Source organism: Tachypleus tridentatus, chromosome 2 (assembly GCF_004210375.1).
Source record: "Tachypleus tridentatus isolate NWPU-2018 chromosome 2, ASM421037v1, whole genome shotgun sequence".
In the NCBI taxonomy this organism is placed as follows: domain Eukaryota; kingdom Metazoa; phylum Arthropoda; class Merostomata; order Xiphosura; family Limulidae; genus Tachypleus; species Tachypleus tridentatus.
Window position 1 is genome coordinate 109941740 of NC_134826.1, and position 13865 is coordinate 109955604.

General features: G+C 30.8%; 1 protein-coding gene across 2 annotated transcripts in view; it reads left to right on the forward strand.

Annotated features, from left to right (window-relative positions):
• Window positions 1-401: 401 nt before the first annotated feature.
• LOC143244826 (1-phosphatidylinositol 4,5-bisphosphate phosphodiesterase delta-4-like) overlaps window positions 402-13865 on the forward strand; it is an 83431-nt gene continuing 69967 nt past the window's right edge. The window contains exons 1-4 of one of the 2 annotated variants that reach the window (XM_076490203.1): window positions 402-509; window positions 4817-4987; window positions 9713-9941; window positions 12921-13050. In XM_076490203.1, the coding sequence (XP_076346318.1) occupies window positions 494-509; window positions 4817-4987; window positions 9713-9941; window positions 12921-13050 (546 nt within the window). In that variant the 5' untranslated portion in view covers window positions 402-493. The remainder of the gene's footprint in view (window positions 510-4816; window positions 4988-9712; window positions 9942-12920; window positions 13051-13865) is intronic. The other variant, XM_076490204.1, reaches the window with a different exon arrangement.

Sequence of the window (13865 nt, forward strand, 5' to 3'; positions counted from 1 at the left end):
TATATTAATTATGAATTTGACCACGATCGTACATTTCACATGCTTCATATTATTATTTCTTCAATACTTATCAAATAGGGTACACTTGTTCAGCGTGCAAATTAATACGAATTGATTTATTCTGATTATTCAGTTTGTTTGTTTTTATTATAAACTATAGTATTTAAATAAATGTCAAAATGAAGCCTCTGGTAACGTCTCAAGCGGGTTTTGATGTACAAACATATCACAGTTTTCGTTTATTTGCAGATATATGGAACTCAATAAATAATGTCTACGTTTTTTATTTTATTTTATATTACAGCCTTTTAAAAATTACGCGTTTTGCTTTCAGTATTCTTATTTTTCAGGTTTATAATAATATGATTAATAATATATGTTTTATGTAACAGTAAGATATTTTAGATAAACACCTACGCCGTAGCGACTGAATCAAGGTTACAACCATCTAAAAATATTCTTTTTTTTTATTGTATAGGTAGCGGAAGTGAATATGGGAGATTTAACAGGTAGAGATAAGGCTAATATAAGTTATATATGACTTATTTCTTTTATTTGCAAAATGTTCGAACGTTTATTAATGTTTTATTTTGTGTGATTTTTAAGTAATACATTTTACTGTTTTTAGTATAAAGTAGTATAAACGCAACTTACATTGTAAGCTACATTGTTATACCCCTGATGAAAAATATGATGTACGTAAGTGCAATATGAATAATTTATTACTTAGTAATACTATTGACCAAAAATGTGGAAATTTTAAAAGTTATAAGACACCTGGGTCGAGTATTTTCCCAAGGATTTTAAAAAAAAATTGGAGATTGTAAAGTCTTTGAATATGGACAAGTGCTAGAAAACTAAAAGATGGTTAATTTTTAAGGGAGGTGACAAACATTGCCTTGGTTATAACTTGTACTTTTTATAGATAACGTAGTATTAAATCTGTGGTATTAAGTATTTTGAATGGTTTATTAAGCCATCTAAAACTGTTTACTGTTGTTGTTGGACAGTTAAGGTGGTTATCTAATCCATTTGATCGTCTTCAAAGATACTGCTTTTGTTGATGAGGGTAAAGATGTGGATATGATATTCCTGGGCTGTTAGAAGGATTTTGATAAACTGAAGTGCCACATAAAATACTACTAAGTAAAGTATTATGGTGGATATAGGAAATAAGTTGGTTCATTTATCTTCAATGGTTCTTTAGAGGATAGGAAGCAAAAGGTTGTAAAAAATGAGAGAACTGTTGAACTACAGATTACAGTTGTAAATGGGATACTTCAGGGCCCAACACTTGGTACCCTTACTCTTTTAGAGATTATTCAGAGAATGGTCAGGTTTGTACGATATTAAATTTTTTGGTGATAGTTGACTGTGAAAAAGGTGTAGATGTTTTATAAAGGTATTAGGACCAGTTGCTAAATTTTGCAAATTGGTAGGTGATGGTATAATTATGTTAAGTGCAAGGTAATAGTATGGGATATCTTAATTTAAACTATTAGGTATAAACATCACTGATAAAAATCAGCCCAGTAGTGTTATGGAATAAAAAGATCTTTAAATATTGGTAAGCCCCTGAGGTCTTCCATACAGTGTGCTGTTGCCAGTGGGAAAGAAAAAAAATATATTTTCAATAATGAATTTAAATGAAAGAGGTTATCACTTCTCTGTACAGATCTTAGTTTAGGCCTCATTTAAAATACTGTGTTTGATTTTGGGCTCCTTACTCCAAGAAGAAAATTGACTAGAAAAGATTTAAAGAAAAGCAGTTAAGTTTTCTTTTCAAATTTCATGCAAAGCTACACGAGGGTTATCTGCACTAGCCATCCCTAATTTTGCAGTGTAAGACTAGAGGGAAGGCAGTTAGTCATCACCACCCACTGTGAACTCTTGGGCTACTCTTTTACTAACAAATAGTGGGAGTGACTATCACATTATAATGCCACCATGGCTGAAAGGGTGAGCATATGTGGTGTGACGGGGATTCGAACCCATGACCCTCGGATTATGAGTCAAGTGCTTATCCACCTGGCCATGCTGGGCCTAGCAGTTAAGAGTAGAATGGTTCTTTGAAACTAGAGGGGTTGTCATATGAGAACAGGTTAACATTTTTTTCAAGAAAACAAGAGTTGGAATTGACCTGATTGAATTGTTAAAACTTATAAAAGATAGGATTAATTCATAATGATGGTAAAAGTGGTAGGATTAGAGGACATAGATTTAAGATTTAGCAGGGAAGAAGTCATTGCAAGTTAGAGAGGTAGATCAATCTTTGGAGTAGATTGCCTTTAACATAGGAGGCTTAACAGGAGTGGTAAAATTCAAGGGATATGGAGTTGAATATAGAGAGATAGTTGTTTGATGAAAAAATAGAACAGCAACAGTAGGTAAAGGGATTCCTTGTTTTCTATCAAATGTTAGGTAAAGAAATGAATATAATGGTCAATACTAAGCTCAGTTACATACCACAGTTTTCAAATCTAGGAAAAAACCTTTACCTTATCACTGGCAGATTATGGAATTGGCACAATGTCTACAACCTATAGAAAAAAGCATAAAATACTCAAAGTATACTATGTTTTTGATTCTCAAAGATACTTAGGTTATATCAATATAAAACAAAATTGAAATGCTAAAATGAATAATAAACAAAACAATTATCTTATTTAGCAGAAGTAAGCTACAGCAAAGTTAATATTCAACTAAAAATTAACAAAAGGGAGATGTCATAACTAACTAGCTTGGTAATATCTAGAACATTTAATGGCTTTTATGTATATGAAAAGAAAAATTTGCTTATATAGGTATCAGGATATAACTTGACATACATATACATATGTAATGGAAGAAAAGTGATATACACACACACACACACAAAATATATTTAATATTTTCTCTACCATGATCTTTAGTTAAATTGGCAATGTAGGATAAAATAAATATCGATTATTGTGACAGTAACTGTATATCTCAAATTGAATAGTATTTTGTAAAAGGTTTTAGTATGCACTGTTATATATATATATATATATGTGACTTCATTTTAAGTTTCATATGAGAGTATTATTTAGTTTATATTTTGTCAGTGTTAAGGTAAGTTATTGTAAAGGTTATAGTTATGGCAAGTTTGCTTACATAACTATTTATAAATAATTAGTTGCTTAGTTAAATTGTTGTGAAATGATGACATGTTACTCAAACTTTCTGAATTTTTCTTGTTGCTTTAAATGAGTATTGTTACATCATAACATTTGTAGGCGTAAAACATTCTAGGCCTCAGTTGTATAATGTGTACATGTGTGTGTCTATATATATGTAACAAAGTTATTGCAAGTGTGTTATGTTAGTGAAAGTGAAGTTAGATTATGTGTGAATTAGCTGGTAACAGGTGATTTTTAAGTTTGTTTTACAACTTGTAATAAGAGAGATAAAGCGAAATAGTTTGTCTTGTTTAAAGTACTTGAATATGATTGTGTAGACTTTGTTGAAGGGGAGACAATTATTTAAATCTGTGGATACAACTGTTATAACCAACAGTGATAGTGATGTTTGTAAAGTGAATGTCACAACTTTGAATTGTAACAACAAATTAGAAGAGAGTAATTTGTTTTGTGAAAGGGTTTTCCCAAGTAACTGAACTTATCTATGTGGATTATGAAAGAAAATTGAAAATTATTTAAAGCTCTGGATAAAACTATGATAACCAATAGTGTAATAAATTTTTGTATGTATGTTTGACCTGTTTTGAAGATATTACTTGGATTGTCTGCTGTCCATTTGTTTTGAAATGTGTTGCCAACAGGTCACAGATCCCCTGCTGTAAAGAATACTTGAGACACATACTTAAAAAACTGAAACTTTTTATGGCATTAAACCTTGTTCATAAGGTTAAAGAGTATTTTGTATAGACACAATACTCTTCTGAGCTATGCAGTCTTTTTTTTCTTTTGAATTTGTGGACTAAATAATTGTTCCAGCATAAAATTTATTGATTCTAAAATATTTTAAAAGTAGAAACTGTTGAAATACAGTTATAACTAATTTTTCTGAAATTTTATAATCTGGTTCTCTTTGGATGTTTTAAATATTCTTATTAGCCTCAGTAGGTTCAAAGAAAAATCTGGAGCTTGAAAGTATCATGGCTCAAAGTTTAGGTTGTATGAATTGTTCTAAGATTTTTTGCAGTAATTAGTTTTTGTTCTTGATTCAAGTTTGGCAACATGCATCACAAAAATAAAATTCCTTTTGGTTTACAGATTGTTTTTCAAATTTTCAAAAGCCTAATGAATTTTGCAGTGATAAATGTAAATCTCTATTAAATTAGAACTTAAGATTTATTTAGTTTCAACAGTGACTCCCATATGTATTAAAGTATGAACATTTATCAATAGAAACAATTGAATTAGACAGTCGTAATTCAAAAAAAATTGAAAAGGCAAAGGAAATGAGTATTTAGGTACCTAGTATCATTTTTTCAAGGATGAAAAGAGAAAACAATTATGAAGTTACATAATAATTCTTCTGTTGATTGTTTTATTTGGCAAAGTTGTTCTTGAAATTAGTTTTTAGTGGTGGTATATGATGTAAGTTGCTTCTTAGCCTTGTTTTTTAGCTTATTAAAATTTATAATGCAGTATTAAAGTGATTTTATGGAAAAAGTACTGTATTAATATAATAAGGTAGTGACATAATGTATTAGTAAAAACAAAATAACTTATTTCCATGTTGTTTTAAACAGAATAACATGGAAATAAGTTTAACATTTTTTTATTCATTAAAAATAATTTTGTTTGTTGTGTTTTATTTATTTTTTTAGATGAGAAATCTCTTAATTCTATTAAAAGTATTTTAGTGAATGGGACTGATCTGTACAAACTTGGACCAAAGGGGAAACTGTATTGTCGACATTATTATATTGACATACAGAATTTGACATTGAAATATCAAGGCTCAAAAAAGAAAGTTCGATGTCGGCAACCAAGATTTTGTAAGTTGTATTTTTATTATTTCTTGGGTATACTAGTTTTTACATACCTCCTGTGCTTACACACACAGAATTTTATATATTTTATATATATATGTACTTGTGCGTGTGTGTGTGAATATTAATCAATTCCAAACACAAGAAAACTTAACAGAGTAATTGAAATTAAAATGAAATGCACCAAATACTATAGTTATAAAGGAAGTGGATATGGAATAGAAATATGCAAAAATTTCCACTTCTGAAATCAGCCATGAAAGTTTTCTTGAGGGGATTTTAGACACACTGATTTAAAAAAATAACCAAAAATAAAATGATTAACAATTTCTTTCCATAACAAAATAGCATCTCAACATATATTCACCTCCATTTCAAGTAATGCGGATGATCCACTAAAACATCGAACTGTCTCTATATAAAACAGAAAGTGGCCTATTTATTTTACCTTCAGAAATGGTAGAAAATGTAACTCTTAACTTCATTGTATTATACATCTTTATCCTTGCACTAATATCAAACAGAACATCTTCAGAAAGGCTCTAAAAATGCATTGTGTGTACAAACCTGTTAGGTGAACAGAACTGCCACAGTGATCTTCTGAGCCAAATGTGTTTTTGTGAAACCTTTTGAAGATCATCAACTTGATCTTCACTAATGATATTTACTTTGACTATTTAACCAATCACAAACAACTTTCAGCATTACCATTTCTATGTGCAGTCTTCCCATCAGAACAGCATATTTGCCATGTTGTATATATCCATGTTACTCCATATCCACTGATTCTTTACCTTTTTGTTAAAAGCACATATAGAGTGTAGACAACAGTTAATAATGAAATTTGCCAAGAGTTGAAAAATTCTATATCTTGGTGAATAAAGCTTATTCCAGGCTTCACTAAGGCCTCTGAATGAGCACTATCTCAAAAGAAAGTTCAGACAAGAGATTAGTTTTAGACTTGCATGGTTAACAGACCAGGATTTATATTATCATTTTTATCCAAATTGCTTTCATGCATGAGGTGGTATACATAAATAGTAGTCAAGTACACAATACCATTTTGAATAATCTAAAACTTTAAATCCACTATTTATGGAATAACCCTAAACTTGTACAGATACAAGTTGCAATTGATTCACATGTTCTCCACACTCTGTTGTTGTTCTATAATACTGGATCAAAGCTTTAAGATATACATAGGTGTGCTATGTTTTGGTTGATCAAAGCTCACCAAATTTGTTGAGAATAATAAGGCCTTCAGATGGAGCTAGTTGGAGGTTGTCCTTGGGAGGTGCAACAAGTGCAACCTAACTGTAATTATCTGGTAATGATCATATAATCGTGAATCTGAGTGTTTCATCTGAATGGTGTGTCTAAACATGATATTTGGAAATGCCATTAATAATATCAGTCACATCCTGTGTTGAGGGAAACTCCTTTTCTCCATTTTGTGTTATTTGCTGAAGTTCCAGAGATGTTAGAATCCCAAATTGGTGCTCTTCATTTACATTAATCTTTAATCATCCTTGATTTCTCATATTTCTGGCTCCAATTTAGGAATATCAGCTTGTAGTGTTTCTCAGTCCTCTCCTTAGATCCCCAGGTCTGTTGATTTCAAGGATCTTATGCTCAGGCAGACAGGCAAGAATTGTGTCCATGACTTGTCCCAGGGGCAGGGAAGCAGTAGATGCAAAATTCCATCACCTTCTGGATGTTTGGAGTTTTTTCATCATGGATCCATGGGTATTCCAGTCTCTGGAATACCAGTTACAGGACTGGTCATTTAATTTACATCACCTCCACCATTATCTGCTCAACCTGTTGTCTTTTTGCCTTCAACAGTTCCTCAGTAAGTGGAACTTTGTTTCCAGGCCATAAGAGAGGATTGATCAAACCTATTCTTCTGGGATTTTATTCCAGTTTATTCATGGTACCCAAGAAGGCTAGGGATTGGCATTCAATCATCAATTTATCTTGACTCAACTGACTTTTAGATCTTCTTCATTTTACTATGAAATATTTTCTTACCCCATGAAAACACTTTACACTAGGCCTCTGAATCACCACGTTTGATGTTACTAATATTTATCTCCATGTTTCCATAACAGGATTCTTTCAGAGGTTTCTCATGTTTGTGCACAAGGGTCAGATGCTACAGTTCTGGGGTTTTTTCCTTTTGGTCTTGCATCATCACCTTATGTCTTTTATAGAGTTGTTCAAGCATTTTTTAATCACATTTGTTCTTTGTGCCTCTGCACACATCATTTTATTGATAATTGGCACAGTCCTGTTAGTTAGCATAAAAACAAAAAAAAAATTTTCCTTTGGGTAGCCACAAAAGTGGACTTCCTTATCAGATTGAAGAAATTTATTTTGTGACCGACACTATATTTTGTCCATTTGCACTTTGTCTCAGGCTTCAAGCCATCAGGATTATACTTCATTCTCTTTGTAACACTTATTTCTTTGGGATCTCTTGTCATACCAGCATCTCTCTGAGGCAGAACATGATCTTTTCACACAACAGGCTACCAAAACTGCTCTATACAGTTCAAGAGGTTTTACTCCTGCCTGTTTGTAGTTCCCAAAAAAACAGGGGACTGGAGACCAGCCATCAACCTGTCCTGTTTCAATCAGTATGTTCACAACTCGTACTTCACCATTGAAATATGCTTTACTCTGTGGGGTGGGCTTTTTTTCCAGTTCTTTAGATGATTAAGATGATATTCTACAACTTCCCATATTTGAGAGTTCTCATTCTTATCATTGGTTTGTCCATCATGAGGTGGTGTACCAGTTTTGTGCCTTACCCTTTATGCTAGCTTTAGTGCTGTTCATTTTCTCTCTGGTGGTATGAACCTTCACTGAACATCTTCATTTCCTGGGATTGCAGTGTCACTTTGTATAAACAACTGGCCTATTCTCACTCATTCTGAATGAGATCCAGCCTGTCATACTCTTCAACTCATTCTTGACACTGTTCTGGTGGGCTGGTTTATCAAATTGGAAAAGTCCTTCCTTTATCCTATCCAGTACCTAGTTCATTTAGGTGTTTTCATTTCTTTCATGATCCCTTCATTCCCTTGTTGTTTGGTGGCTTTGTAGTTGAGGGGGGTATTACTCATATTGATGTATATTTCACCACCTTCAGTCACTAGCTATTTTTTGTTTTGGTCCACAATTCCTATTCTCAGTCTTTGGTTATGGATGGCTTTTCGTCAGGATTACTTGAACAAGTTCCTTTATGTTTATCCTTCTATCCATTTACTTCAACAGGTAGTCTTCCTCATCCATACTACTGTACAAAGCCCTTTTGATTTCACCTTAGTGGTCTGCTCAACCATGGTTTCCTTAATTACTATGGTTACAGTTTTACCCTCCCATCCTTCTTCCTTTATTCATCAACCTCTTTTGCCTTTAGTCTCCTCAATATTGTGTTATTAGGCATCATTATACCATACTTCTTATTTTTCTAGTTACTCCAGAGTCATTCTTTCTCTGTCATTTTCATTTTTACCCATTTTACCCAGGAGTTTGGTACTTCCAAATTGGAACATTAACATGATACTCCATTTGCTTACTTTACCTTTATTTGAGCCTATTGTTTCATGCTCTTTGTTTCATCTATCTCTTTAGGTGTATTTCTTTCTCTTCTTGGTCTGTTGGAGGAATTGTGTGCATATGTTCATTACTAACATCACAAGCATACACTGTACCACTAAACCTAGTTTCTTCTTTGTCCAAATCATTCCTTCCTTCCCAAGATCTCTGCTGCTTGCAAGGGTAATTCCTCCTCCTTCTCCCTTTCCCTCTGTTTTTCATCTGTCTTTTTCCTGATCTAGATAGATTTCTGTGCCTGGTACTTACTCTTAAATGTTACATTACCTGCACGGCTCCATTAAGGGGTTCCTTTTTTTGTCTCTCTATCCCATGCCAACTCTCTTTTTCTCAGAGTCTTTCTCCCTTTAAGCTTACCAGTTGGGTGTATCATTTAATTCAATTGGCTTATACTTCTTTGTTCCTTCCTAATGTGCTGTGTTCCATGCTACTTCCAATCAAATCCAACACTTTGCCTTTTCCCTTGCTTCTAATCTTTCTGAACCCTTGGAGGAGATTCTGCAGTCAGGCTTGTGGAACACACTCTTCAGACATTCATCTCTAATTTTATACATTTCAGGACAATATACAGGAAACAGTAAACAAGCTGAATTTTAAAATTACTTCTTTAACTCATCTGTTTCTTTGTATGCTTTAAGGTTTATAAATTATAGTTATGAAATTTTGTATCCATTATTTGTAGTATGGTCAAACAAGTGAACTTTAACTAGAATTAAGGATATATTTCAGATATCTACGACTTATAAAAGTGATGATAATGAAGTTTGCACTATGTATATATCTTAAAATATCATAAAAATTTAAACTAAAAAATTAGTAAAACAATATATGAGAAATGTAATAATACCTGTGAATATTATACAAGTATTAAACTTCTGCTGGACACTTAAAAAAGGGAAGATAAAATCAGTGTTTGCTAGTGTCACATAGGTTCTCAGGGTCTCTTACACATGTACATACCTTGTCATCATAAATTGTTTATCTAAATATGCAAGATGGTTATATAAAATTCTTGGTTGTGTATTAAGTGTTATCTATATATATGTGTGTGTGTGTGTGTGTGTGTGTGTGTGTAATCAATAAAAGCAAAAGCAATTACTTTTTTTACAGTGGACCTTTGTGATATTGAAGCTGTATGTAAAGGGTGGAAAACTGGTGGTCTTAAAATCTCAGGAAAAAGACTGCCAAAGGAAGATTTATTTTTTTATGTTATTGTGAGACCTAATGAAACTATAAACTTCACAGCAGCCACTGTGGAGCTACGAGACATGTGGGTGCGAGGATTGACTCATTTTATTGCTATGTGTAAAAACATTCATAAGGAATGGGAGTATGATAGGTAAAGTTTGTTCAAACATCATCTAAATTACTTTGATAATATAAATTTTGTTTGTAGTTTAACAAACTGTATTAGCTTAAAACATTAAGTTCATGTACTCTAATTTTTACAAGTTTATTTAGTATCTGAAATGTACTGTAGAAAATACAACCATGTGATCATAATGTTATGCAGTATTTTCTGTATACATGGCATTGTGACATGAAGTTGTCAGCAACAGATAGAAAACGTGTTTTTCTTTACTACTTAATGCATGGTTTATAAACAATATTATGCTAAAAGTACATTTTAATAAAGTGTTAAAATAGTATTTATTTTGTATAAGTGACTTTCTTTAAATTATTAGTAACCCTTTTGCTATGTGCTTGGTATAATATAAGTTTGTTTACATATTTGCACTCATTAAGTATTTGTACTATAACTTGTGATACAACATGTGCATCTTCACAACATTTAGTAGACTTTTAATAATTATTACAAGTATTTTGTATACAGAAGATTAGATATTTTAATGAAATATTGTTACTGAAGATTTGTTTGTGAAAATAATTTGTTTCATTACTAGTTTGAATGCAAAGTGATTTCATATTATGATTAAGAAAAACTATTCTTCACCCCAAAAATATCAAATATTATTTGTAAAATCTCTAGAAACTCTTAAATACATTTCAAAAACTTATTTTCAGTAAGACTTTATATTTTGTTATTTTCTCTACCCTTAAGTGTATAATCTGTCACTTGACCAACCTCCCAATCATGATAGAAATATTAGGAAATGATTATAAATTATGAATTTTTTCATGCTAGAATGACTACAACAAAAACACAAGTGTTTAGTCTAAGTAGTTTAAGTTTCATAATACTATATATTTTTTCATATGTTTATTATTTTTTATTATATTGACTTTCCATTCATACCTTGCTAGCATTACATAACTTGCATAACTGTTGCATATCCAGTAATATAAAACTGACCTTTAGTCTTCTCTGTTTTGGCTGTCTTTTAGTGGACTAGTACTTTGTAGTATACTGTCACATTTCAGTTATTATACATTATATATATAGATTATTACTATTTAAGAATAAATTATTAAACTTATTTTTCTTAAAATTTAGAACAAAAAGTCAAGAAGTAAAGCAAACAGTTATGTCTTCTTGTTACAACCTTTGTACTCAGTAGTTACCAGACATAGGTTGCTGAGCTTTTTAAAATTTTACATGTGGAGGATATCAAACAAAAAAAAATTAAGTTTTATTTGTACAGTTGATTAACATAAAAATCATAAGCAATTACACTTAATTTATTAAGCTTAGGAACTAAGATGTATTTAGATTAAAAAAAATATATTGAAACTTTGAATGGACTTAAGACTCACCCCACCTCATTGAAATCTTGGATAGAAAGAATGTGATAGCCTTTCCAAACATTGAAATGTCTGAGGAAAGCACTTTAGAGACATGACATTCCAAGCTGTTTATTGGTTGTTAATATCAGTGACATCAGTGATGTTAACATGTCATATGCTGTAGTAAGAGTATATAAGAGAATGTTTCAAAGAAATGAATAGTTGAACAGGGCCACCATGTTTGATTCAGTACATAAGCCATTCTTGGCAAAATAAAAAGATACGAGGTTCTTAATTTATATTTTAGCTTATCAATATTAATAATATGAGTTTTTAATTTGTGTGAAATTACAGACTTAGTATTTTGACATCATAAACACCTAACTTTAAGCAGTGCTACATTGAACAGTCCATGTGATTTGCTAAAATTTATTTTTAGATGTGTTCTTTTAATTTTTACTTTTAAATTAAGAAATTAACTCATAAATAATAATAAAGTTTGAATTGTTATCTACAGTTTATTGACATAAATTCATAGAGCAGTAGTTCAATAAAATTTTGAATGCAAGTCAACAAACATGACATGTCCTTTAACCCATAAGAAAAGGGTTAAATAAAGAATTACTGAAACTAAGAAAGTAATAAAGCTTAATCTTTTGTAATGCAGCTCTGTTATTAAATAATATATTGTTTAAGTATTTTGTTTCATTCACAAACCTATAGTCCTTTTTTTTTATCTTATTTCTTCTAATATGCTATTTCTTTCAAAGACATCTACTTTAATGTTGTAGAATGAAAACTTGTTTGCATCATGTTACATTTAATGTATTATATCATCTACTAGATTAGTACTTCATCACAAAAGACAACACCATCTGAGTTTTTGCTATGAACAAATGAAATTAAATTTCTTAGAAAGCAAATAAATAGTAAAACCTGCAACTGAATCTTTTTACTTTGAAAATATTCATTTGAGTTCAGACAATAACTACAGTGCAGTAAATACCAGTTTAATGACAATACAACACTTTGAGGTATATGAATATTCAGTTATTTTAATTGTTATTTGGTGCATTTTTTTTTTCATGTGACAAGGCATGCTTTTTAGTGTGCTGTGATAGCTATTGAACTAATGTTTAGATTGAACTTTTGTATTTATCTTAAGAATAGTAAATTATTCATTGTGTCCCTAGTGTTCAACAACCAAAAACCAATACTGAACTATTAATAATTTTCTTGTTTTGATTTTTCTAGATAAATTACTTCAAGTAGTTTGACTGTAAAATTTTGATATTTAGTGTTGCTTGAAAGTTTCAGTTAATTGATCTATTATTGCATTTGAATCTTTGTTAAAAATGTATGTTAGAATTGCAAATGCTAAACATACTATTAATAATTATGGATAAAAGCTTGTTTTTTATAGATTAGTGTCAGTTAAGAGGTCGTAGAAACAATCTTGCCAATTTTGATTGATTACGCCTGGTTATTTGTATGGAAAATGTTTATAAATGGTTAAAATAATTATATAAAAATTTTCTGAGAAATTGAACTACTTAGACATGAAATAAGAAATGGCATCAAGAATTTATTTTTGTGATTTGCAAATAATAAGGCCTTTTGTTGGTTGATTTAGATGGCTCAAGGATCAATTTCGAAAAGCTGATGTGAATGGCAATGGAAGCCTAAACTTTTCTGAGTGTACCTCTTTATTGAAGCAGCTCAATATCTGCATGGATAAAAAGCATGTCAAAGCACTGTTTGATGTATGTTTATACTTTGATTATTGAAATATGTTTAAGTTTTGCAAATGTAATATACTTAATTAATTTATCTTGTTGGCTTTTCTAGCTACTCACACTGCATAGCACTTTTATAAAATTAAGTTTTTGACTTTATAATTTTATATTAACCACAAGTAGATTCTTGTAAAGCATGTTTACATGGCTGCAGATAATGCACAGTTTAAACAATCACTGAATTACTTCTGCATGCATTGTAACAAAGACTTGTGTGTGTTTTGGAATGGTAATGAGAAGTTTTATAAATGTTGTATCATAGTGATGTTTCATACATCATTCATCACTCTTGTGATGCTAAGTTGTGAACTTCTTGACTTGTAATCCTTAACTAGTATTTGACACTAGAAGATTGCTTAATTATTATTATTTTCAGTTATTAAATTTTAAAAAAATCCTGTTACTAGTGTAAAGGAAAGTTTAAAGCTGTGAAAGTTATTTGATATCTGTTATTGACATGTATCAGTATTAGCAGTTTTTGAAGTACATGTATATTATACATAAGTGCACAGAGTACTAAAGGTGTAACACCATGTAGCTACATACATCTGTTATCTAATGACAAATACAGAAATGCTAATGATAAATATTTGCTGAAGATTTAGTTGCTGCACCCCACCAAACCTTTATCAGTTACGACAAAAGTATATGCATGTTCATCATAAATAAGAGGAATAAAATTGTTGGTATTGCTTACAGTTTTAATACTGAACAGTTGGTTCATCAGTAACACAATGATTATCCATCATATATAATTATTTTTGTAATTTGTCATATAAAAG